This window comes from Odocoileus virginianus, chromosome 17 (genome assembly GCF_023699985.2).
Source record: "Odocoileus virginianus isolate 20LAN1187 ecotype Illinois chromosome 17, Ovbor_1.2, whole genome shotgun sequence".
Lineage (NCBI taxonomy): Eukaryota > Metazoa > Chordata > Mammalia > Artiodactyla > Cervidae > Odocoileus > Odocoileus virginianus.
Window position 1 is genome coordinate 30238381 of NC_069690.1, and position 26166 is coordinate 30264546.

The window sequence follows — 26166 nt, forward strand, 5'->3', positions numbered from 1 at the left end:
ACCTCATACCCCTCCACGTGGGTCTCTCGGCCCCTTTATCGTGGCCTCTGAGGCATTTGTTTCAAAGTGTTTCTCTTTCTCTTCCCCTTCTAGTGTTCTGCTTTCTCCAGTGCTGCAATTACGTAGGAATCTGGCCACACAGTGAAACGCTCTCCGGTTCTGTCGCACAAATGCAGATGGCTATGGGGTGACTGGTTTCATTTTAATTAGGATATTAGCTGAGCGAAGATTCCATGCAGTCATTTGTATACCCTTAAGCCCTCCAGGGCACTGTAGGCTCAGAACCGTGTGACTGGATTTAGTTTTATGATATTCAGTTCCTGTTTGAGTGTCACAGACTTTGCACTAAATCTCAGTTCTCTAGGAACTGAACGTGTTTGTTCTTCTTGTTGTTGTGTAGTTGCTAAGTTGTGTCTGACTCTTTGCGACCCCAGGGATTGTAGCCCGCCAGACTTCTCTGTCCATGGGATTTTCCAGGTGAGAACACTGCAGTGGGTTGCCACAGCTCTCTGCAAGTCTCACACACTCCCCTTCTCTCCTCTTCTCCAAATTGATCCCCCTGATCCATCACCATGCTGTTTAAAGGCCCCCCATCTCAGTTCCTGAGTGGCCTAGAAAGGACCACCACAGTGAAATAGATTAATCAGTTACAATATTCCAAGATTAAACCTAGAGAGATGCCATGAAAATAGCTTCTGAACTTTAGATACTCGAGTATCCTTATTTTAAGCTATTTTCAACTTGCAATGTCCTCCAAGTCCTTTCTCCACGAGCCTCTATGAATTAGACAGAAATGACTGCCATCGACTTACATGAGAAATTAACACTACAGAAACAATTTTTTCCCACAAGCAATAAATTTGTGAGTCAAACAGTAGGAATACATTGGTTTGCTTTTCTCAGCTTTTTCTCCCCCTCCCTTTTTTTTAATGCTTTCTCATCATCACCAAAATTCCCAGCAAAAAGGAAAACATCACAAGCATTACAATGTCCGCTATTAGGCATTCATTGAGAAGAAATAAGATGCCACCAATGAAAGAATATCCATAGTTGAAACTTTAAATTTCAGTGTTGGTAAGAGAAAACACAAAGTATTCAAATGTCTTCATTCTTTCAGGGAATTTTTGAGTGGGTTTTCAATAAGATAAGATTCTTAAAGCAAGTTTATTTTGCCTTCCAGCCTTGTGATGGAGTTTAGAATAGGCTCGTGCATCACTGCCTTGGAAATTAGCCACTACACTTTCCCCAGAATGTTCAAGAAAATTAAATAGGAATATCAGATGCTACTTGTGTGTAAAAACTAATGCAGGAAGCCTTAAGCATCCATCCAAAGAACACAATCTGCAATTAAAAGAAAAAAAAGGATTTCCCTGGCGGTGCACTGGTTAGAAATTTGCCTTCCAATGCAGGGGGCAGGGGTTCAATCCCTGGTCAGGGAACTAAAATCCACATGCCATGAGGCACAACTAAAAAATTCAAAACTTGAAACTAAAAAATAAAGTGTTAAAAAATAAAATGCATCTGAGAGTTGCATCTGAGAGTTGGAAGATTTTGTATGAAAAATGCAAAATATCTCATTGATAATGTTTTACTGTTGATTATGCATTGAAATTGTAATATTTCAGTTGTATTGGCTTCTATCAAAATATTATTAGTCTCCTTACACATGCCATGGAATAGCCTCAAAAATCCTTCCCGACACTTTGATCCTAGTTTGACATCTCACTCCTCACCTGCAAACTCAGACTACTGGCTGAAACCACAGGCTGGGACTGCATTTCAGGACAGAGGTCAAGTGACCCCATCACAGGATGCCCAGGCATCCAGAAGACTGAAGGAAAACTGGAGAAGCGGAGGAAGATGTATGTAAATTAAACACATACTCAAGTACAAAGTCAAGGTAACAGCAAAATGCATTATTAAACTTTTTTTATATAAAAGAAAAAGACCAAAGACTGCTTAGATGTGTTTATATGATGTCTTTTCCAAAGTAAAATGTTTGTCATTGAGCACACGAATCACCTTTACATGAAATGCCATCGTCCTGCACAAGTCTGCATATTTCAAAAAGTTCCCACAGGTCACTCCCAGGATGGACTCTTCTAGCCTCATCTGGCCAAGAGGAGCTGTAATTTCTGAGTGATACCTTGTGGGGGGTCCATCAGCTATGTCATGCATCCTCAACACCTCCCGTGGGTGTTCATGATGGATACTCACCTGAGAGCTACCTGATAAGTAAAGTCAGGGAAGGTCCAGGGACATACATGAAGTTTTTAGCCTGTCCTAGACGTCTGAGAAGCATGTCCAGTGAGCCAAAGGCTTGTTTTGGTCAATAAAATTTTACTGGGACATAGCCAAGCCCATTCATTTACGTATTGGGAGGTAGCCACATCCATCATTTACATAAGGAAGTTCCAATACTTCGGCCACCCGATGCCAAGAGCCCACTCATTGGAAAAGACCGTGATGCTGAGAAAGACTGAAGGCAAAAGGAGGGCGGCAGAGGATGAGATGGCTAGCATCACCAACTCAATGGACGGGAATCTGAGCAAAGTCCAGGCGACAGTGGAGGACAGGGAAGCCTGGCGTGCTGCCATCCATCGGGTCGCAGAGAGCCAGACATGACTGAGGGACTGAAAAACAAGAAGGCTGCTCTCCTGCTGAGAAACAGACTTGAATACTTGTGATGGAGCCCGTCTGACTAACAAAATCTAAAACATCTACTACCGGCCCTTTCCAGAAAAAAACTGCTGGCCCAGGACCTAAGGCATTATTTTTGTTTCACTAAACAAATAGTGAATCTCTCCTGTGACAGGTAAAGTTCCAGGGCCCGGAGATAGAAGGTGGAAACACACTGAGGTGAGTTTCTGGAGGGACACCCCTGGCATGTTCATTGTAGTTTTTTCACACAAGACCTCTGCATACACTGGCCAGGGTTTTTCAAAGTTTTTTCTAATGAGATCCACTACTGACAAGTACATTTTATCTCCAATCTTCCTGCACACACCTGATCTACTTATCTGTGTTCGTACCTGAAGCAAGTTTGTCAAGGTAATATTTGCCTGGGTTACTACCTGGGATTCACTCTCCTATTTTATGCTATTATAACCCCTTCTATTAAAAAATAATAATTGGCTTTATTATACACCAATGTCTTGCAATTCAGAGTTTGAAAAACTCTTAGTACACACCAGATTTTTACTGCTGATGCGGATCTTCACTGCAAGCCAAAGGTTAAAAACTAGCAGCCACTCTGGGTCAGAGATTGATTTACTCCATTCTTTGCAGAATTTTGTTTTTTTTTAGTTTTTGTTTTGAATATGTTAATTATTTCTCACTATGGTTTCTAAAAAATCAATATCCCAAGATTCTTGAGAGAAATCAGAGGGCATGGCAATTAGAAGTCTACTTTCCTGTCAACTGTCAACTGGAGCCGAGAAGCGGTTTCTCCAATGTTTGCTTCCAGCTTGCCACCCTTTGCCACAGAGCAAGTGCACCTGAAAACCCCAAGAATTTTCATCACAAGCATTAGCTCCCCATGACCTTTCCCTGTATAAATATGAAATACATTAAATGTATTTTCTTTCCATCATTAAACCTTAGCAGGGCATTTTAGCAGACCCTCTGGATTTGGGGAAAGCCTTTTTAACAGATACTGTTGTAATCTCAAGTCCTCCTACAGCAAGAAGAAAGAGAAAGACCTCAGTAAAAAGAAAAAACAAGCCGCCTTTATTTCTTAAAAAAGAAAGCAAGCCCACAACATTTGATGAAAGAAAACTACAAGAATAATTAAAGTCCAGCAGAAAATTGAGAAAAAGATCCAGATGCCAGATTTGTTTACTCAACAGCTTTGTTTGTAAAACGAAATCACTTCATCGCTGCAGCCTGTTTGTAGGGCCAGAACTTTTCAAAGCATCCACTGGGAGCAAACATGACTTCAGTTAAGGAAGGTGACGAGGGGAGGGGAGCACTTAGCCCTGGGAATGTAACTTTCACTGCAGCTTAATCCAGTTCCCTTTTTAAAATACCTGAGTGTAATGAGTATCTGCAAAGATTTATGACCGTAACAAACATACCAGTTTTGACTTTGTCACTCAAACCAGCCTGGCAACTTTGATATTTCCTATTGAAAGGAGAGCTCTAATCCAAATGAGAACTCTGAAAAAGGGAAAGGAATTTTATTCCTATAATTTGATTGATTACTTCCTACTCCAAACGCTCAAGAGAGAAAAAGAAAAAAGTTCTCCTGTCTGTACTTGGATTTCTCCCAGTAATCTTTTACAAACAGGTAACAACCATAAAACAAATTACTTACGAGGATCCATAGGCCAATAGTGCTAGCTGGGTTCCAAAATCTATAAGCATCAAAATATTGGTAAGAACATCTGAGATGAAAGCCAGAAATGCAAAGATGAATTGATCACTGACTCAATTTGATTCAGTGTTTTAATTCACCAGTCTTGGAAAGAGATAAAATAATGCTATCAATTGTTCCATTCTCTGGAATATTTTTGCCATTGACATAAATCCTCCAAAATAAAATTTACGTAATTCAGAGCAAGCAATGGTTTCCCAGTTGTAGTCTCCAGAATTTTACCATGAAAAATAGAAGCTCTGAGCTCTTGTCTTTGGTTTAATTTTAGGCAAGGCACCCTGTTTTTTCATAGGCAGAAGACAATCTCTAAGATACCTTCTAATTCCAATTTTCTTTACAGTTTCTGACTGTTAGAACCAAAGAAATGCATATAGACAGTCATGTCTTACTTGGCAATGAGCTGACCATTATAGTATGGAGCCTGGTATTACTAATGACCAACTGGCAGAATAATTAGATAAAAGTTATTAACAACAATAATAATGAAGACCAACAGAAAAGTGCTGGGGGGTAAAAATTGGGCTATGGCCTGACTGGGAGTATTAACACTTCTAAAGAATAAAAGTGTCAATCTGAAGTGCAAATACTTCAGAGTAAGAAAGATGGACTTTGGCAGTGACTCAGCCATGTTCAGGGCGAGGTGGTTGGGGGTTTCCCACAGTCAAAAGAGAGCACACGGTTGAAGATCCTAAGGAATGAGTACAACCACCAACTCACCCTGCCCCCCACTTCTCGGAGCAGCCAGTCGCCTTCTCATTATATTCCTGACAATATTTTGGCATCCCCATGCAGCCATTTAGAGGGAGGAAACTTGCTCATCTGGACCACTAAACAAAGAGGATTTTTTTTTCCCATGCTAATTGTTATTTTTTAATGGATGGGTGATAAATCAATTGGATGGCTCAGGATTTCTGATATGTTTACAGATGAACTCTGTGAACATCACAGAACATTTTCCCGGGTGGGTCACTGGCTGGACCACGAATCTAGTCTTAACACATTTAAGAAGCTTGAGATCATGATATGTGTCTTTTCGGAACACAATAGCATGAAGGTAGAAATCAGTGACAAGAAGAAACTAGAAAATTCACATTATGTAGAGATTGAAGGACACAATGAGTCAGAGAACAACCAATGAGTCAGAGAAGACATCAAAAAGTAAATTTTAAAAATAACTTGAGACAAATAAAAGTGGAAAGGAAACACACCAAAACCTTAGGGGAAGTAGTAAAAGTAGTTCTAAGAGGGAGGTTCATAGTGATAAATGCCTGCATTCAAGAAAATCAAATAAACAACCTAACTTTACCCCTCAAGGAATCAGAAAAAGAAGAACCACCTAAGCTCACAGTTATCAGAAGGAAGAAAATAACAAAAATTAGAGTGAAAATAAGTGAAATAGAAACTAAAATGACATTTCGTCAAATGTATGTTGCAGGTTCAAATATTTTGCTATATTTATAAAGTTCCAAACTGCATGAAGAAAAGTGTATGCCGTCTAAGGTGGAAAAATGCCAAACAAGCCCAGAATAGCATTAAATCATAGAAATTATTTTTATCTACACAAGCATTTAGTAGCTTGTCCTTGGCATGACACAGGTTCATAAAACAGATTCAATCAAGGTGAGTCAAGCATTAAGAGGAAATACTGTTATCTTCTTAGAGTCTCGAGATGTAGCCAGAGTTGTTTTCTTGTTTTGCTTTAGTAAAAATGTAATTTTTATTTTGACAGTCATTAAAAATATCAAAGGAGATGTTTTGAGGCAGATTTTCATAATTCTGTTAAGCCAGAGCCTCCAATGCACAAGTGTGTGCTTAAAAACAGAAGCAGAAAATGCCAGTGTGCTGCCCGGACGGGAACTTGGAGTCTGATAACATTGGCATCCCAGGCTTAGTCGTTCCAGCAGGAAGAACCACCCAGAATGCCCAGGTCCAGCCCTCCAGCACTATGGAAGTTGGGCTTTCTCCTTTCCTCTCTCTCCTTCACATCTGCAATTGTTCCAGACCTGCATTGCTGCTGCAGCGGGTCTCACAAGCCAGGGTCTAAACCAAAGGTGAAAGCATAGGTCAAGTAAGGAGACAGACTATTTAAACTGAGGGGACTTCCCTGGTGGTCCAGTGGCTAAGACGCCACGCTCCCAATGCAGGGGGCCAGGGTTGATCCCTGGTCAAGGAACTAGATCCTACATGCTGCAATTAAAGAGCCTATATGCCCCAACTAAGAGCTGGTGCAGCCAAATAAATAAATATTTTTTTAAAAAAAGAATATTTAAGCTCACCCCTAAAATCTAGACTGTATTGTCATGCACATCCACAGGCACGGGTCCGTCCATCCCTGTAACCTACATCGCCAGCTTCCCCGCCCCTGAAAACTCCTCCTCCTTGGTTGGAAGCAACAACAGACAAAGCCAGATGCCCATGTCAGACTTTCCTCTGACTTCCACTTCAGTCCTTTGTGTCCTCAAAAACCCATCACTGACATCAAAGCTTTTACTTTCCAGCCTGAGAGGGCTTCAGTGACTTTATACCTTCGTGACGTGACACTTGCCAGCCACAAAGAACAGAAAAGGAACACAAAACTGTCTCTGCCCATGTTTCAGAGACAAGAGAGCAGGAAGGGGAGCCCCGAGCCAACTTTATTATGAAATAAGCTGAGGGAAAGATCAGCATGTCTAGAGCAACAGGTGCTGGCGCGGAGGGGAGCTGGCTAGCCCATGTTGGAAGGCGGGACGGGATGGGGTGGGGGGAGCTGGGAGGAGAGGAGGAAAGGGGTTCGCTTGGCAGAGGGTTTCCGAATGAGCCCTCGAGCCCTCTGCCTTCTTTGTTTTTGTTTTTCTGTTCTTTTTTAATTGGAGTATAACTGCTTTACAGTGTTGGGCTAGTTCCCGCTGTAGAACACGGTGAATCAGCTGTAAGTACACATATAGCCCCTCCCTCTCGAACCCTCATCCCACCCCTCTGCCTTCTTTGTTAATGATGCTCTTCCCCCCTTGGTTTTGGGATCATTCCAGACAACAAAACTGTAAACGAAACAGTACAGAAAATTCTCAGAAATCCAGACAGCTTCCCTCAAGGTTATCATCTTCCCTGGAAAAAGATCAAACCAGGAAACTAACCTTGCTATGACACCATGAACTAAACCACAGACGCCAGTCACATAGCCTCAGTTTTTCATCAACGCCCTTTTTCTATTCCGGGACCCAGTGGACGGTACCAGATTCTATTTACTCATTAGTAATTAGTTTCTTTTGTCCCCTCCCAGCGGTGGCAAGTGTCTCAGCTTTGCTAGTCTCGATCTCGACATTTGTGATGAATGCTGCTCAGGTATTTTCTGGCTGCCCCATCCGTTCATGTTTTCTCAAGACCAGACGGGGGCTGAAAACTCCGCATGTGAAGCCTTCCTTCCTGCGCTACATCAGGGGATACAAGATCTCAGGGGCTTCCCTGGTAGTTCAGATGGTAAGGGATCTGCCTGCAGTGTGGGAGACTCCGGTTCGATCCCTGGGTCTGGAAGATTCCCTGGAGAAGAAAATGGCAACCCACTCCAGTATTCTTGCCTGGAGAATTCCCAAGGACAGAGGAGCCTGGTGCACTACAGTCTATGAGGTCGAAAAGAGTTGGACATGACTGACTCAAACACATACACAAGATCTCAATAGGAAAACAAGGGGATGTCACTCACATCACCTGGATTGGGTGGGGTCTGCCAGGTTCCTCCACTGTAACATTCCTATAAGCCCCTTACCACCCACGCTTACTTAAAAAAAAAAACAAAACTAGAGTTGAGTTGATTTACAATGTTGCATTAATTTCACATCCAGAACAAAGTAATTCAGATACATATACATATCTATTTTTCAGATATTTTTCCCATATAGGTTATTACAAAATACTGAGTAGAGTTCTCTGTGCTATACAGTAGGTCCATTGTTGGTTATCTATTTTATATATAGTATTGCGTACCTGCCCACCCCGCTCCCCAGGCCCTGGACAGCTTCACAGGAAGCCGTCTCTTGCTGGAAACTCTGAAAAGACCTTCCTATAAGACTGTCCCACACGGATAGATCTTGCAAAGTGTATCTCAGGCATGTCAAGGGTTAAACCGGCTTCTGGGTGCCACCCCTTAGGAATCCTGGGACCCTCCTCAAGAGCCTGTCCAACGGGGTGGAAGAAATAAGACTGCATGACTGATGTTGAAATAAAAATCATCTGGAAGTATTTTCCTGTGAAGCTGGTTTTCAGAAACAGAGGCAAAACCCACTAACAAAACTAATCTGGGGCATATGGTATTTCTTTCAGGCATGCACATTTCTAATACAAATCTCCTAATCACTTCTACCTTGCTGTTCAGGTTTATTGTCAAGGCAGGTCTTTTTTATTTCTCTCTAAAGGATAACCTCCCTGCCTGAAAGAGCGGGCTCAGGCAGAGAGGCTGTAAGTGCTACCCAACATGATTTTCCCTCCTTGTTTTTTGTTTTAAAAAAATGGGGGGACCACATATACTCTGATCATGAAGTTTTCATGAAGTTCAGCCCTTTGGGTTCCTTGCCGACTCTCCCTCCCACTAGGTGGCGCTAAATGTCACATTCAAAGTGGGCGGCTCTCAACGAGTACCCTGAACAGGACTTTTTTTTTCTTTTTTTAAAATTTGCAAGAATATCACAAGCCTAATGCCAAGTACTAAGTTTCCTTCTTACTAAATATTCCCTCTTTTCTTTTTTTTAACATTTACCGCCTTGCGTGCGTGTTCGGTCACTAAGCCATGTCCCACTGTTTAGGACTTCATTGACTATAAACAGCCAGGCTCCTCTGTCCACGGGATTTTTCAGGCAACAATACTGGAGTGCATTCCCATTCCCTTCTCCAGGGGATCTTCCCAACCCAGGGACGGAACCTGGGTCTCCTGCATTGGCATGTGGATTCTTTACCACTGAGCCACCTGGGAAGCCCACATTTACAGCCGTCTGACAGCAAATCTGAACTTCTGTAATATAGCTTTCAAAGGATCACAGATTAAATGTAACAGACATGACCACATGAGTGATATAAAAAAATCAGAAGTTGCATCACTGGAGGCAAGCAGCTGGGAATATGCTTCAGGTCTCTGAACTCGGCATTTCCTCAATTTCTAGGTTCTGGTTTCACCTAAGTTTATTTCACATAGGCTTATTTATTAACTGTATCAATATCCCTATGCCCATAGAGACATTTTAACTGTATCAAATTAGCAAAGATTTTAAAGTGCTGGCAAACATTTTAAAGACACTCTTACAAATGCAAAGACTAGGGAGCCAAAATATTACTGAGGTGCAATTTCCTCTGGTTATAATATTAAAGGCATATGCCTTAATAAGAAACCTCATTTCCACAATAAGGATTCATCACTTAAGGAGAAACAAACTTTCTCAAAGCTTCAAGTCCAGTATCACTAGGAAGCACACGTAAAAATGACGCGCTTTATCAGCTAAGTTCCTGTTCCTTGGTGGAGAAAGGGAAAGCTTTTCCCTAAGGAAAAGCGCTACATCTATGAAGTTTCCGACCCATCACACCCCTGAGTGATGGTAAGTGTGATGCGCAGTTGTTCAAACGCATCCCGTGGAGACAGGCAGGCCTTAGTTCTTTATATCAAGTGGGTTTGTTTGCTCTGTGACACTCTCCTAAGACGGGAGCTTCTGGCCTATGTAAGGTCACTCCCTCTTGTCATTAACTGCACAAGCTTATTTTGTTCTCATGACCCCTCCAGAACACAGATTTGGCATGTCCTCTTTCTGGGCCCATCCACAGACACTTCCATGAGACAAATATTTGGGCCAGAGCATTTTTAGGTTTTTTTTTAAAGGGAAGGCAGGAGATGACCATAGGATTTTCGCTCCTAGAAGGCTCTGCGTTTCACATACGCTCTGTCAGTTCAGCTCAGTTCAGTCGCTCAATCGTGTCCGACTCTTTGCGACCCCATGAATCGCAGCACGCCAGGCCTCCCTGTCCATCACCAACTCCCGGAGTTTACTCAAACTCATGTCCATTGAGTCGGTGATGCCATCCAGCCATCTCACGCTCTATCGGCATGTGATGAATCTCATCGCTCTAAGGGAATAATCACTCACCAGGTATTCCCACTCCAGGCTGTACCAAGCATGGTGTTGCTGTTGCTGCTGTTGTTTTTAATGGCTGGACTCGATACTGCCCAGAAGTTCCCTAACCACCAAGTAACATTCCTGTTATCAGTTCTATCACTTTCTCCACCTACTGGGTGCCTGCTCTCGAAGGTGGGTTCATGCACAAACTGAGTGCACGCACACACACACACACACACACACACACACACACAAGACTGTTGACCCTGTCTTGCCAGGGAGGTCTACCAGGGCATGAACCCAGGGCAAACAAAATGGCAGCATAAGGCTTCTTGAAGGCACTGCTTGCAACCTCCCACTCGAAGGAAATGTCCAGTCACTGAGGACTCCTGGGAGCAAATGAATGAAAGACATGATGCCCTTTCCCCCTCCAAATACACAGGACTCAGGGCCCAAAGCTGCTTCTCCCCACTTTCCCCCCACCCCACCTTTCATCCCTTCCAAGGTCCTTCATTCCCCTCTGAGGACACAGGGCCTCTTTGGACGGCAGTCCCCAGGACCTTGCATGGGTGGCCAGACTCCTGTGGCTCAAATTTCACCCCCACCCTTCCTGCAGAAGGGCTGGTGGCTCACAAGGGTGGGAAAGCGAACACGGGGGTGCTCCGCAGCTGCTCCCAGCTGCTCTGAGACGCCCATCACCCCCGATAGGAACCGAAAGTGCCTCTGCTCAGCCTGCCTCTCCCGTGGCTGATAAACAAGGCCGTGATCGGGAAGGGCCAGAGAGCTTCACATTCTGAAGCCATGGAAAGAACCATCTCCTGAACTCCAAGCTGAGTCACCTCTGATCTTCCTGGTTACTACACGGGGGTCCCCAAACTCCGGGACCTAAAGCCTGATGATCAGAGGTGGAGCTGACGTAACCATGACAGAAATAAAGTACACAATAAATGTAATACGCTTGAATAATTCTGAAACCCTTCCCCACCCCAAGTCCGTGGAAAAATTGTCTTCTACAAAACCCGTCCCTGGTGCCAAAAAGGCTAGGGACCACTGCTCCAGAGTAAAATAATATTGGAAACATTTTTCTCTGTGGAAATCATCTGGTCTCACTAAAAAAACTGAATCAAAATATAGGAATGAGATATGCTAGCATAAGAGATTAGACAAGGAACACTTAACTATCTTGTCCCAAAATAAAAGACTGAAGTGTTACAGAATGCAAACATATACATACATATATAAATACATAGTATGTATAAGCACACACATGTATCTTTAAATACTTTATAAATAGGTATTTTTTATCTTAGGAGGTAAGATAAAAGCTAAGGTATCTTTTAGGGGAAAAATAACCATACATTATAATTGGTGCAAACATACAAGCAGAGTGGGGAAGGGGGGTTCTTACTGAATTCCAAGTTCACCTGGTCTTGAACTACAGCAGAGGTATCTGGTCTTAACTTTCAGAAGAAATCTTAAAGTTTTGAAATTAATAAAACAATTCCCCACTTTTCTCGAGGAACCCGCCACACATCCGATGGACGTGGAGACAGCATGGTGAAGGACTGCTTTCCCGTGATGTGTGAGCCAGACATTTGTCGTCGTCCTGATAGCATGTCGGCTAAATTGTCACGTGGAATGTTTTCTAAACCCCATCAGGGCAGAGTTTCATATCCAGAAAACCCCACTGAAGCTTCCTAAGTTATCATTAACAAATTCCCTGGCATACTAAAATGTCCCTGTGTTTCACTGATTTGAGAGTACTATTCGGACATTTAAAATCAATATGAATAATTTCCTTTTTTGAGATTTTGAATAAACTTGTTTTCTTAAGCTTTGCTACACACTTGTCCAAACGAAGAAACCATTGATTACACTATTTCTGGGATGTAGTTTAAAAAGTACCATTAATTTTCTTCCCCGGGGAGAGAAATGTATTGACACATCCTAGCAAGAGGCGTTTTAAACTATCAAACTCAATTTCCAAGAGATTTTTCTCCCAACTTCCCATCAGCAACAGATTTGTGCCATCATCAGGACGGTAGGGGGCGCTGCCACAACAAACTATTGTGGCAAATGGAGAGAAACTTCACTGGGAGAAAAAACAAGGCTAAACTTGTATGATTCTCCCATGTCAATGAGCATCTAAAAAATATTTATTGTACAGATTTTTTCCTCTTGAAATAACTCACATCAGGGCTCAAATAACTAGGGTTTTCTTTCTGTTCCTCTGTGTGTGTCAGAGGGGGGCGGCGGGGGGATGGCATTTCATAAGTGTGTGTTAGAAATCCTATATTACAATTTGGGGACTGAATCAAGAAGGTCTAAAAGGAATCCCTTTACCTAAAATAGTGGCTAAACACAAGAGCTAAAACGTGCCTAATAGATGGTGCTGTGTGTGATTTTCTTTTTCTTGTTTAAGTCTTCAGTCTTTTCCACAAATATCTAACTCCAAGTTCAGAGCCAAGATGAAAGAGAACTGTGGCAAAATTTCATTAAATAATCGCATAATCCAGGCTCCATAGGTTGGACTTCTTTAATAAGAGTTTTCCATGTAATTGAGTTAAACTTAAATTTATGCATCCCATAAAAGACCATTGCAAATGGTAAAACAAAGACATTGCTCTAACACTTAGAAAATTAAATTCACCAAACCATGAAGTCTACTGTGCAGTTATTTTTGTAACCACCATAAATTGCTTTATAAAACTCCTCTACCCAAGTAAACAATCCAAGGAGATATTTACTTTACAGCATGCATCCAGTTTCCAAGCAAGAGAGCAGCCTGAAAGTTTATGACTTTTTCTTTTTTAAATTGCCTCTCCCTTCTTAAAAAAAAAAAAAAACCAAAAAACTTGTGTTTCTAGTTACCTTGAAACCTTCCTTCTCTTACACTAGCTCAGAAAGGTCCATGGAAAATAAGATCCAGCTCTCTGGATATACTGTACCCTCAGATACTCATCTCTGAAACGGGAAGAAACAATCCTACTTTGTGGAAATAAAGTCTATGTGGCAAAACGAAAATACAGGGGGTTAGCACTAAATATTTCACCATACTTAACAGCACCTCAGAGTCCAACATGGTCTTAGATGTTTTGGGGCAGTCGGCTTGAAATGTGTTCACTTACAGCCGTGGACCGGGCCGCATTCAATGCAAACTGCTTTAGATAAGAGTTTTAGGGGGTCTTTAATCACTTCTTTCTTGTGTCCTTGATGGAAAAAACAGAGCTGCCTTTGTGCTAAGAAGAAGGACCTGTTGTTTCCAGATTCAACAGGTCATTTTTATAAGAACTTCCCAGAGGATACAACAGAAATGACAGAAACACAAGGGGATTTTTTTAAGTGGCTGATGATTTTAAATGATATATATCCCATAGCACGGGAAGGCTGTTTGTTTTTCTTTCCAACAAATGGAAAGTTACTGTTTGAAACATGTTTAATGTTCAAGTTTGACTTTTAGGACGAAACCGTTTTCTCCTGAGTTGGGTTACTGTAAATTTGCTTCCTGTGCTTGACTCTCAAGTAAATAAACTTGTCAAATCACGTTCATTTCTCTTTGGGGGATGAATGGCTAATTGAGTGGGCTTTTGAAATATACTTAAATGGTGGTGTAACTTTTGTACTATCATTTCAGTTAAAATAACAAGGAGAAGGCACCTTTAATGAACAAGATAAAACTTTAGAAAATGGAAAATTCCAGCATATTTTTCCTTATGCTCCGAGAAGAGAAAAAACACCAATATTTTATGACAAACAAAACCCAGGTGACACTAAGATTTATTAGAGTTTGGCTTATTCTGTTATTAAAGGTGGTCTGAATTTGAGAAGACTGGCAAATTTAAGATTAAGATCTAAATCAGCCTTGTTTCCTACACTGCATTAGGAGGGTTTTTTCACAGCATTACCAAGATTCCTATTTTTTCCCCCACTTTTCTTCTTTAACAAAAATTTCGGCTACCTCATTTACAAAGAGAATTGTTTGAAGATCTTTAGAAAAGTTTCTGCCAGTCCAAAGACAAAAGGTACTCCTTCCCACAAATACAGAGGGCATTTTGTAGAATTTCCTTGCCCTAAACAAAAGTTATTACTAACAAAGCCTTTTAAAAACCACTCTTACATACATACCCCCAAACCTAGAGTCTAGTTCTTGACACTTTTAAGTGTCTGTATTACTTACCACTCAGAACAATTATCTATATTACTTACCACCCAGGACAATTCTCTGGCAAAGAGTTAAGATAAGTAAATAAATAGGCGATGGCAAAGACTGCATTAACCCTAGGGAACAGCCCAGAAGATATAGGAGAAATAGAAACAGGTTTCCTTGGGGAAAGGATGCACTAGGTTACTTATCTAGTAATTGGGGAGCAGGTTTCTAACTCAGCAGGGACATTTTCTCTCTCTCTACTTCCACAGAGAAGGAGAAAATGAAGAGATGGGCTATTTGGGGGGAAAGGAACCCGAAAAACTAAAGAAAAATATCTCCAAGGCCAAAATATCCCACCCGCCCCCATCCGCTTTATTGTGGAAATAAAGTCTATACGGCAAATAGAAAATACAGGGGTTTAGTACTAAATATTTCGCCATATTTAGACAGAGGCAGGGTGGGGAAAAGCCCTCGTCTTAAGGACCGCGACTGGTGACCCTGTCCCCTCTGATGATATCCGGGAGGGAGTGCACTGGGTGAGGGTCGCCACGGGCTCTTGGGGACCCCACCGCGCGCTCCGGCCGTCCCCGCCCTGCCCCGCGCCCGCTCACCGGTACCAGGCGAGGCCCTTGTCGTAGCTGCGGTCGAAAAAGTGGGGCTCTGCGCCGACGGCGCGCACGTCGGGGTGCACGCGCAGGAACTCCAGCAGCGCCCGCGTTCCGCCCTTCTTCACGCCGATGATGATGGCCTGCGGCAGCTGCTTGCTCCCCTCGTCCAGGAGCAGGGCCAAGGTCCCCGGCGGGGTCTCGGCCACGCTGCTCCCGGCCCCGGAACCGCCGAGACTCCCCGCCAGCCCGGCGGGCTCCTCTTCCCCGGCCGCCTCCTCGCCGTCGTCTCTCGGGGCGGGCGGCCGACGCCTCGGCCGCGGCCGCACTTGCAGGAGGCGCTTCCTTCGCGCGGCCACCGGCCACGCGGCCAGCTCCCCCGGGCCTCCGGCCGAGACGCCGCGGCCCGGGGTCCCCGCCTCCTCGCCGCCGCCCGACCGCCCCACGACAGGGCCCGATAGGGTCTGGCAGCGCTCGGCCAGGCAGTAGAAGACGTAGAGGGATGTGAGCAGAGAGCAGAGCATCAGCAAGAACTTGCGGAAGACGCTGCGGGACAGCGGCTCGGCCGAGGTGGGGTGGGCGCCGGCCGGGCCCGGAGGGGCCATCCTAGCCGGAGGCGACGTCGGGCAGCGCGCGGGCCATTCTAGGCCGGGACTCCGCCAGGTGCCGGGACATCCTCCAGGGGCTCCTGCGCGCTGGACCGAGGCCACATCGCCCTGCGCCCCTGTGGCCGTGCAAGCTGCCCGGGCGGCAGCAGCCGGGGCTCCGCCGGGAGGAGACCCCGGAGCCGTGTGCGGGATCCCAGCCTCCGGTCGGTCGAGGGGGCGGGAAGGGGGACGTGATGCCGTGCTTAAGAAACCATCGTCTTAGACTCGCCCAAGTCCTCAGCCCGGGGCCTCGTTCGGCGCCCCAGGTCCCCGAGAGTTGCCGGAACGGGGATCTCGGCGGCTGGTGGCGAAGGAGTGCGTCTCAGCCCCCGGCCGGAGCAGCCTCTCAGTGCGCGTCCCAGCTCAGCGATCGCGCATCCCTCGCTCAGTCCCGGAGAGCGGACGCGCGGCTCCCGGGCCGCTGGGCTCCGCGAGCTCCAGACCGCGGAGGGGACAGCGCCTCCAAGCCGCCGCTTGCTCGGTCCCCGGCCCGCCTGGGTGCGCGCTCCCGGCCCTGGGGCGAGGTCCCCCGAGTCCCTCTGCCGGAGCGGGAGCCAGAGGGGCCGCGCCCGGTCGTCCGCCCCTCTCCGTGCGCACCCGGCCGCTCCGGCGGCTCTCGGCCCCACCTGGGAGCGGCGCGGCTGAACCGGGCTGCGCGGGACCCGTCTGCAGCCGCGGCCACTGAGCTCCCCGCCTCCCCGCCGCCTCCCGGGCCGTCGCCGCCGCCACACGTGGAGCTCCGAGGGCAGCAAACTTGCCGGTGACGTCAGCGGCCGGGGCCGGACCAGCCCCCAGAGGAGCGCAGGGAGGGCGGGCGGGGGCACGGGGGAGACGGTGGCGCGGACCCCGCGGCGGCCGCCCAATGACCGCAGAGAGGGCGGGGGCGACCAAGGCGACGCCCCTCCCCTACTCCGCCCACCCCGCCCCCTCCACCCCAGCCGGCTGCCTCACCCCCTCGGAGCCGGGCCGGGTCTGCGGCGGCTACGGGGACCTCTGACCGGCAGGCGCGGGGGCCGGATCCCCGGGGCCTGACTTCCACCCCGCGAGGCACGCGCTCCATCAGGGGCTCCCAAACCGCTCCGACGCCGCTCAGCCCAGCGCAGCCTCGACCCCTCCGATCCTGTGCTCGGGGTCCCTCCCTCCAGGGTCGCTCCGTCCTGACCCTGGAGCCGCCAGCTCCCCACCTCCGCGAACCTTCGGAAGCTTCGTTGGTGGCGGTTCCCGGGACCGCGCCGGGCGCCACGCCCCTGGCTGTCCGGGGCGAACTGGACTCCTTCGCTGCGGCTTCGCCTCCCACCTACCCTGCTGTCCACTACGGACTCCCGGGCGAAGCCTTCTGCTCGCAGCCGCTTTTGGTGTTTTGTTGTTTTTGTTTTTCATTTCATTGTTTCCCTATGTTAGTTTAGGATGATCAAAGTTTCGCTGGACCTGGAAAGGACCAACCTCTTAGGAAATGAGCCAATAACTGAATCAAATGGAGAAATTCAGATTTTTTTTTTTTTTTTTTTTAAGAAATCAACTCCGATTCCAAATCCACAGACCTAGTTTTTGATGGGAATTCTTTTAGTGCTGTGTGTGTGTGTGTGTGTGTGTGTGTGTGTGTGTGCGCGCGCCTACTTGCTTTCGTGCGCGAGCGTGCGCGCGCCCCAGTGTGGAGTTAAATGTCTTCTCCTGAGCAGCGGTTTCCTGGTTCGCTTGCCCCCCATGACCCTACATCCTCTCCCCGCCCTCCTCAGAGAGCGGGTCAGAAAGGCCTACAAATCGCCTTGCTGTTTAATGGAGGGAGGTGGCCCGTGGAACCTGCATGAGGTGGTTTTTAATTCCAATCCGATTTGTTCCTGATTTCTTGGTTTCCTGGCCTCAGCAGGACGCCCCGCAATGTGGGCGGTAGCCTGGCCGCCTCACACTCACCTTTGCAGGCCGCGCGGGCGTCTTTCGGCGCCGGGTGGGTGCTGCCGAAGGCTGGCCGCGGCCGCGGAGCCGGGGTGCGGGGTGCGGGGAGCTCCTGCTGCCCAGTGTGGGGACTTGGCCCGCCCGCCTTCCTGCGCTCCATCTGACATGGAAGTGAAGTCTTTATAACCTTTCCAGGGTGATCTGGCGGTTTCTGACTCTGGGTGCCTGGGTGGAATCGCTGTATGTGTGCCAGCTGGGTAAATACTCAGGGCTGGACGTGGTTTTCTGTTTATGAAGTGCCAATCCCGGCCTTTTCTGTCCACTGGTGAAGAGTTTGTTAGGTTCTGCTGCCACAAAGCAATGAGCATTTACAAGGATGAGCAATAAGTCCTGCCAAGCATTAATGCCTCATTGTGTCCTAATACTGGATGTCAACTATCTAGTTGAGCTTTAATATATTTTAGTTTATCTCTAGGTATTTCAGTATGACTTGCAGAAGTAAGACCAAAAAAAAAAGAGAGAGAAGATAATTTTAAAGTTATTCTGAAAACATGTGCAATCCCATAAATGTTTACAAACCCAGTTGGGTTTTCCCATCTGGAAATGGTGGTGGCCAAGTTTCCTTCTAGCTTCAGCTCCAACATGGCGGAATATCATGACTTTCACATTCCAAGTACAGGTATTTCCTTTCCGTGGGTATTAAACACCCACACTATGTAGGAGACTAGGGTTCTCAGAACCACTCACACCATATCTAGCTCTAGGGCAGCCCTGTACCTTAGAAATAAAATATAAGCCGTGAATACAAGCCCCATAGGTCATTTTAAATGTCTAGTAGCCACCTTAAACATGGTAAAAAGAAACAGGTGAAGTTAATTTTAGTAATATATCCTACCTACCTAGAAATGTGATTTTAACATGTCAATATAAATATGACTGAGGTCATTTATGTTCTTTCTTTTCATACCAAGTCTTAAAAATCCAGCTTGTGTTTGGCCCCACAGTGGCCAAACCATCATGGAAGCCAGAGAGCTTGGGAGCCTGTTGATGTCAGCTCTCCAGATGAGCCTCCTGGAGCAGAAACAGGGGGTGACATGGATCTGGATGAGCAAGCAGCCGATGTCCTGCATGAGGGGAAACACAGGTCTTAGGGGCTTGTAATCTCGATGAGACAAAACATGCACACATTCTTTAGAATGCAACAGTGCACCGTGTTCCAGCAAATGACTGACAGTGCTACCCACTCACCAGATTCACATCCAGCTCCTGGATGTGCCCTGAAAGATGGCCAAGATTTCCCAAAGTAAGTGGAATTAAAGAAGGACCTTGTTGAAGATGGAGTAAGATTGTTGCAGGTGGAGTTGAGCATAGTGGTATTTCCAGACTGAGAAACGAGCAAAATTATTACAGGACCATATTAAGAAGTGCTTTTACCACTGTTTTTGTTGTTGCTTAGTCAATAAGTCGTGCCTGACTTGTTTGTGACCCTGTGGTCTGTAGACTACCGTGCTTTTCTAACCACGGGATTTCCCAGGCAAGAATACTGGAGTGGATTGCTGTTTCCTTCTCCAGGGGATCTTTCTGACCCATGAACCGAACCTGTTTCTCCTGCATTGGCAGGTGAATTCTTCACTGCTGAGCCACCAGGGAAGCTGTCTTACTGCTGTTAGTGGCCAGCATTAGTCTCTGAAGTTTGGAAAAGAAAGGATGATGAGGGAGAGAGACTAATGATATTTACTAAAGGCCAGGTAGGAGCTGGGGCTTGCTCCTAGCATCCTACTCTGAGTGGATGCTCAAGTCTTTTCTTGCCATTTCCAGTGTTGAAAGAGGCCAGAGTTTCCCCAGCTACATCCCGAACCCTGGCGGGTGTTCCATAGCAAAGTATTCTACAGTTGAATAAATCCAAAAGACTGTACCCTCTTGAGTATTCCCAATAGACATTAGCATTCTACAGTCTCTGAGATGACTTTTTAGTAAAGATACCAGTTAAATTTGCTTCATCCAATGTATTCCAAGCCTCTTGGACCATGAACTCCTCTTACCCACGTCCTATCCAATAACATTCATTGTTCTCAGAACACGCCTCAAGAAATGTAATCCTAAACTTTATAAAGGCTCGCTATTGTCAGAAACCTCAGAGGACAAATGTTTTCTGAACAGACAGGGGCCTCAGCTGCAGATAGTGAGGGCTGGCTTTACTTTGAGACCAGGTGGGAGACGTTCCACCCATGTATCTGGAATTTTCTTTGTTCTATTATTTCTCCAGGGACGCACCTCCCCTGAGGGATAGGACTTTAACTAAGGTCTTGACAAATGGTCATTTTCATGAATTATTGATTTGGCAAAAAGAATAATTGGCAAAAAAAAATAATTGGAAAGGTTGATAATTACTCATGCATCTTGCTTCTGTCCTGAGTCAATTCTTTCCGATTCTGTGACATATGAAATAAATGGGTGCAGGTTTGGAAATACACCTTATCAAGAGGTGAATTAACATGCAAAAGGATCAAGGAACATTTCCAGTAGACTAATCTCTCAGGTTCTCAAAATCTCCTGAATACAATAAAAGCTAAGCATCAGAAGAATTAAGAACTGTAACTTGAAAAAATGGTACCTATTTACATAAACAACAGGGAGATAAAAGTTGATTCAAGGTGGGTTATATGGGTTTTTTAAAATTTGTTCTGTGTTTCTTTTCTTAAAGTAGAGGATGCTTAGTCCATATTTTTTTCTGTTTCATTATAATATTGGCATTTCCTTTATTTAAAAGATATCATAGGGACTTCCCTGGTGGTCCAGTGGTTAAAACCTCTCTTTCCACTGCAGGGAGTGTGTGTTCGATCCCTGATGGAGGAGCTTAGATCCCTCTCAGCCAAAAAAAACAAAACATAAAACAACAGAAGCAATACTGTAACAAGTTCAATAAAGATTTTAAAACTGGTCCATCTAAAACAAAAGTTTAAAGAAATCACATAGTTTTTTATAATAGAAGATCCAAACTGAGTTAATCTTTTAGGTGAACTTTAGAAGGATGTGAGGCATAAACAATAGACCTGAATGATTGGTGATTCTGAGTGAGTTCCCTTAGTTCTCCACGTCTAGAGAAGATTTTTAACCTTTCCGTGTTGCAGGAGAAGGAGATATGAATCAGAAGAAAAGTAGGAGAGAGACAGGCTGATGCTTCCTGTCCACCCTCCTCCAGAGATTATGTCTGGCAGGAGCTAGACCCTCTAGATGAGCCGAGGGAATCTGAGAGCAAAGGAGACTTGTCCAACTGCCTCCAGGGAAACCCAGAGAAACAGCAAGTCTCAAAGAAATCCCCCACTTCAGAGCAAAGGAGGAGAAGGGCTGTGGGATTCCTTAGTAGGAAGCGCCAGCAACAACTCCCCAGGGGCACCCTCAAAACGCCAGCGTCATGGGAGAAGCAACAACCAGGAGGCAGTGGGATCCAGATAAGGATGCAGGGTCTGGAGAAGTCTGGAGGTCAGGAACAAGGCATGATGCAACTGCGATAGGCATGCGCTGGTGACCAAGGACAGGGAGGACAAAGGACAGCTCGTCAGATGCCCAGTGGATGGTGACAGTGGCCCAAGTTCAGATTCTCTGTGATGTCTTAGCATCTCTAAGACCAAACAAGAGATGACAGAGTGGGAGCAGAGGGATTGATAAGGGGATGGGAGCAGGGGAGACAGAAGGAGACCCCAAGGGTACCCAGAATGGACTATGATTACATTTTTGCCACTTGTTAAAACAGGCACTAAAAATGAAAGTTCAGCTTTCAAAAGTATGAAAAATTTACTTTGTAAATATTTGATTTCCAACTTGAGATTTTTTTGTGCCTACTACATTCTCTTAACTACTACAAACCGATCAGTCCTAAAGGATATCAGTCCTGAATATTCATTGGAAGGACTGATGCTGAAGCTGAAACTCTTAATACTTTGGCCACCTGATAGAAGAATTGACTCATTGGAAAAGACCCTGATGCTGGGAAAGATTGAAGGCAGGAGGGGAAGGGGACAACAGAGGATGAGATGGTTGGATGGCATCACTGACTCGGTGATGGACATGAGCTTGAGCAAGCTCCGGGAGTTGGTGATGGGGATGGAAACCTGGCGTGCTGCAGTCCATGGGGTCTCAAAGAGTCGGACACGGCTGATTGACTGAACTGAACTGGACACTGAGGACTTCCCTGGTGGCGCAGTGGTAAAGAATCCACCCACCAATACAGGAGTTTCAGGTTCAATCCCTGGGTCTGGAAGATTCCTTGGAAGAGAAAATGGCAAACCACTCCAGTATTCTTGCCTGGGCAGAGGAGCCTGGCAGGCTATGGTCCTTGGGGTCGCAAAGAGTTGGACACAACTGAGCGACTAAACAACACACTCTCTGAAGTAGGTATGGACCACTAGGCTTAGTTAACTCATCAGAACATGCCTTGACATACCGAAGCAAAGTACTTCTTTCAACAAACAACTTTTATTTTACTTCTTAGTTCCAAATGTTGTTTCTACACTACACTATATTATACTATAGTATACCTTTTCCAGACATATTATTAAGCAACTGAGTGCAAGATTCATTCCTGCTGATAGTTTCTGCACATGGACTTGGTCATTTTATCCATCTGATCACACCCCATCTCTTTAGCATTCTGCCTTTCAGCTTCTGGCATAATATTAGCTGGGGCTGCAAAGATAAAGCTTATCTTTACTAATTAAACACTAAAAGCCCAAGCTCATGTCTGAGCTTTTTAGAGCTTAGCCTCTGACACAGTTCTCACCCTTTAAAAGGAAGTGGGATAATTCAAATTCTGGACTGTATAAGAATGTGGTTTTTATAGACCCATTTGCCCAGGAAAAAAAAAATTTCTAGACATGGCTATACAGTGATTTAAAAAAGTAGTTTCTTCTTTGTATATCATTAGATCTCTTTTTTTCCTTTATAAACAGGAAAATTCAATCTAGTATACTAAATATCCTAAGAGATCATGAGCAAGACCAGGAAATATCACCAGGAAAGGGGTGTTCTGAGTATGTTTCTTACCTAAGCAATTTCTCTACTTATTGCAAGTTAACCTTCAAACTTTACCTTCTTAAATGATGAACTAGTTTTCCTAATAACTATTCTTTCCTTGCTGACTTGAAATGACATTTCTCCTATATTCAAATTGAAAAGTGTTAGTCTCTCAGTCCTGTCCAACTCTTTGTGACCCCATGGAGTATAGCCCGCCAGGCTTCTCTGTCCATGGAATTCTCCAGGCAAGAATAACGGAGTGGATTGCCATTTCCTTCTTCAGGGGATCTTCCCAACCCTAGGATCGAACCCAGGTCTCCTGCATTGCAGGCGGATTCTTTATCGTCTGAGCCAGCTGGAAAGCCCCATTTAACTTGATCCATATTCAAATCTGTCCTGGAACATTTTATTTTGTTCTATGATGGCTCAGTGGGCAAAGAATCCACTTGCAATGCAGGCAGCAGAAGAGATGCTGGTTCGATTCCTGGGTTGGAAAAATCTCCTGGAGGAAGTCATGGCATCCCACTTCAGCATTCTTGCCTAGAGAATCTCATGGACAAAGGAGCCTGGGCTACAGGCAGGGCTACAGGTGGGTTACAGTCCAAAGGGTCGCAAAAAGTCAGACACGACTATGTCACACACACACACACACACACACACACACACACACACGCAACTGTTATTCCCATGAGGATCACATACTATCATTACAGTATTACTTGTGAACTATCACTTTGTGACTCTAAACCCAAACTAGCATTTCAAAATGTGTTGACTATTCTGGCATCTTTATTTTTCTAGAAATTTGCAGTCTGTTATATCAATTACCATCCCCCATATGCTGTTCATATTTTACTGCACTTTAATTCAATTTACTGAACTTGAGAGGAAATTCACACACCCAAACACAGACATATATATACACATACATATAAATGTAATCCCTTCCAAAAACATGGTATGCCTTATTCTAGAGCACCAGTTATTCTGTTCTATTGAATTATATTGCATGGCCACAGGATGAATTTTTCATTGTCTTCATAACATTCCTGCATCTTTTGTTATGGTTATTCCTATGTGAGTTAGATGTATGATCTTTTTGTAAATAAATCTTTCCTCAAGATATTTTCAGGATTTTCCCCTGGTATATAAGCAAGCTATTGCCTTTTCCACATATGTTCAGCAACTAGCACCCGTAGTAGACACTCCTACTAGTTTCATTGTTTTTTCAGTTGACAATCATTTAATCTCTAGTAGACAAAAATTTTAAATCTGCTTTCCAACTCATCTACCTCATTCATTTTTCTTGCCACATTGAATTGGTTAGAACTACATACAAAAATAATGCAAAATAATAATAAAATATCAGATGTCCTTCTGTTTCATGTTATTTTTGGAATACTTCTGTATTTTGACTGTTAAAATGTAATGTTTGTTCTTTTTCCATTATGGATTTTTTTAATCTTATTAAAGAACTAGATAACTTCATTTCAAATGTAGAAATACATATTAACTGGGATTTTGTTTAATATAGTTTACAGATACTGAGATACCTGTTCTTTTTTATTTGTTTTCTATAGTATTTCATGTTACATTAATGTGTGTCAATGTTGAAATGTGTGCACATTCACCTTCGTGGTAATGTAGTATTGTTATTATTATTATTTTATTTTGCTATTGTATGTGTTTTGCTAAAATTTTAATATTCATTCAAAAGGCTAAACTTTTATTGTATTCAATTTTGTCATTTTTTATTATGATTAATTTGGATTTCTAAAATGATCCCCAAAAAATCTATATTTTTCCAAATAGTCTATATTTTTTCCCACACTCTGCAACAGTAGAAATACTTTATATGAGAGTAATATAAAAATTATTCATAAAGCAACTTGGATCTGGAGCCCTAATGGGGAAGGGTATGCATTGACAATTTAAAAAAAATCGTGGTTGCTATATTCAGATTTTCCACCATTTCTTGAATCAGTAATTATTCCTTAAAATTATTCATGAAAATTTAGATCAATGTGGTAATCTGAGCACTCATTACCTTTGAGGGGAAAGGAAAAAGTGTAATGAGTGGACCAGAAATGTTGCTGAGTGCATGAAAGCAAGCCAGGAGAATGGAGTAGACACAGGGAGCCAAGTGCTCCCCAACATGCTGTGAGATGAGTATGCCGCCCTGTGGTCCCAAGGCATAGCCACAGGTGGGTTTAAAGTGGAGGAGTAATTCCTCAGGGTGATGAGACAGGAAGAGATGCTCAACCTTCCTCCTCGGCCCTTCCCACCCACACTGCTTGCCATCTGGTCCAGCAAGGGGAAGCCGCCAGAGGCTCTGGGTCTCAAGGGGTCAGCCCACCTCACCTGGTAACCCTATCAGTGCCCATAGAAAAGCATAGGCAGAGAAACAGAGGATCTTACAAGACTTGAAAGATATGAATTCACTGTTTTTATAGGTTACAAAATAGCCAATCAGTGATGACATTTGATTAACCTTTGAACCACCAGGAAAGATTGATACTCAACTGCATGAAAAGAAGAAATGATATCTTCAGGTAAATTGTAAAAAAGAACAAACAACAACAGCAAAAACACTTTTCAGTAACAAAATTAATATCATCAGTAAGGATCAAGAGAATATTGTATTCATAAAAAAGATTCAACTCCATCTCTCCCTTGTGATGGAAAATTCTTCACAGAAAATCTCTTTCCCAGAAAATCTTCACAGTGATTTCTTTTACTCATTACCTAAAGAAATGAATAAAAATTGAGAAACAAGCTACTTTTCTCCCATTACAAAATTTACCAGAAGGAAAGAAAAGAAAGAAAAAGAGAGGAAAACTAATTGGAATAGAGCTGGGCAGTAATGTTTGATTCTGCGCCTATGTTTGTTTCAATCCTTAGAGACCATTCTAGTGAATGGACATAAGCCTGAGAAATTTTATTAAGTCTCTCCCAAGTCTGGAGAGATGAAAACTGAAGAAGCAGCTTTATCTTTTGACTCTTCTGATCAATAAGTAATAGAAATTACCGCTGGGGAGCAGTGAAAGCCTGAGATAAATTACTGGGTGGCCTCATCCCATTGGCAGAGTAAAAACATTGATGACAGAATATTCTCAAGAATAAACAAAAAGAAGATTAAAAAAGAGTTAGGTGTCGACCTTTAGGAAGACAAGTTGCCACCCTCTATCGAAATAGAAATCTTCCAGGAATTTATTCCAAAGAAATACTTGCCCTTGAGCCAGAAGATTCAGAGACGCTCATTTTTCATGTTCATAAGAGGAAAGTTGCTAACATCCTAAATGTCCATCAACAGAGAAGTGGTTAAGTCATATAAAAGGCTACCTTCCTAAGGAACATGCTGAAGCTATAAAATCATATGAGATAAATCTACATATAAGCATTAGATTTATCATCA

The 26166-nt window shown here is 44.2% G+C and overlaps 1 protein-coding gene across 1 annotated transcript in view; it reads right to left on the minus strand.

Moving 5' to 3' along the window:
- HS3ST3A1 (heparan sulfate-glucosamine 3-sulfotransferase 3A1) overlaps positions 1 to 16043 on the minus strand; it is an 83528-nt gene extending 67485 nt beyond the window's left edge. The window contains exon 1 of the mRNA XM_070479132.1: positions 15205 to 16043. Coding sequence (XP_070335233.1) covers positions 15205 to 15803 — 599 coding nt within the window. The 5' untranslated portion in view covers positions 15804 to 16043. The remainder of the gene's footprint in view (positions 1 to 15204) is intronic.
- Between the last annotated feature and the right edge of the window lie 10123 nt (positions 16044 to 26166).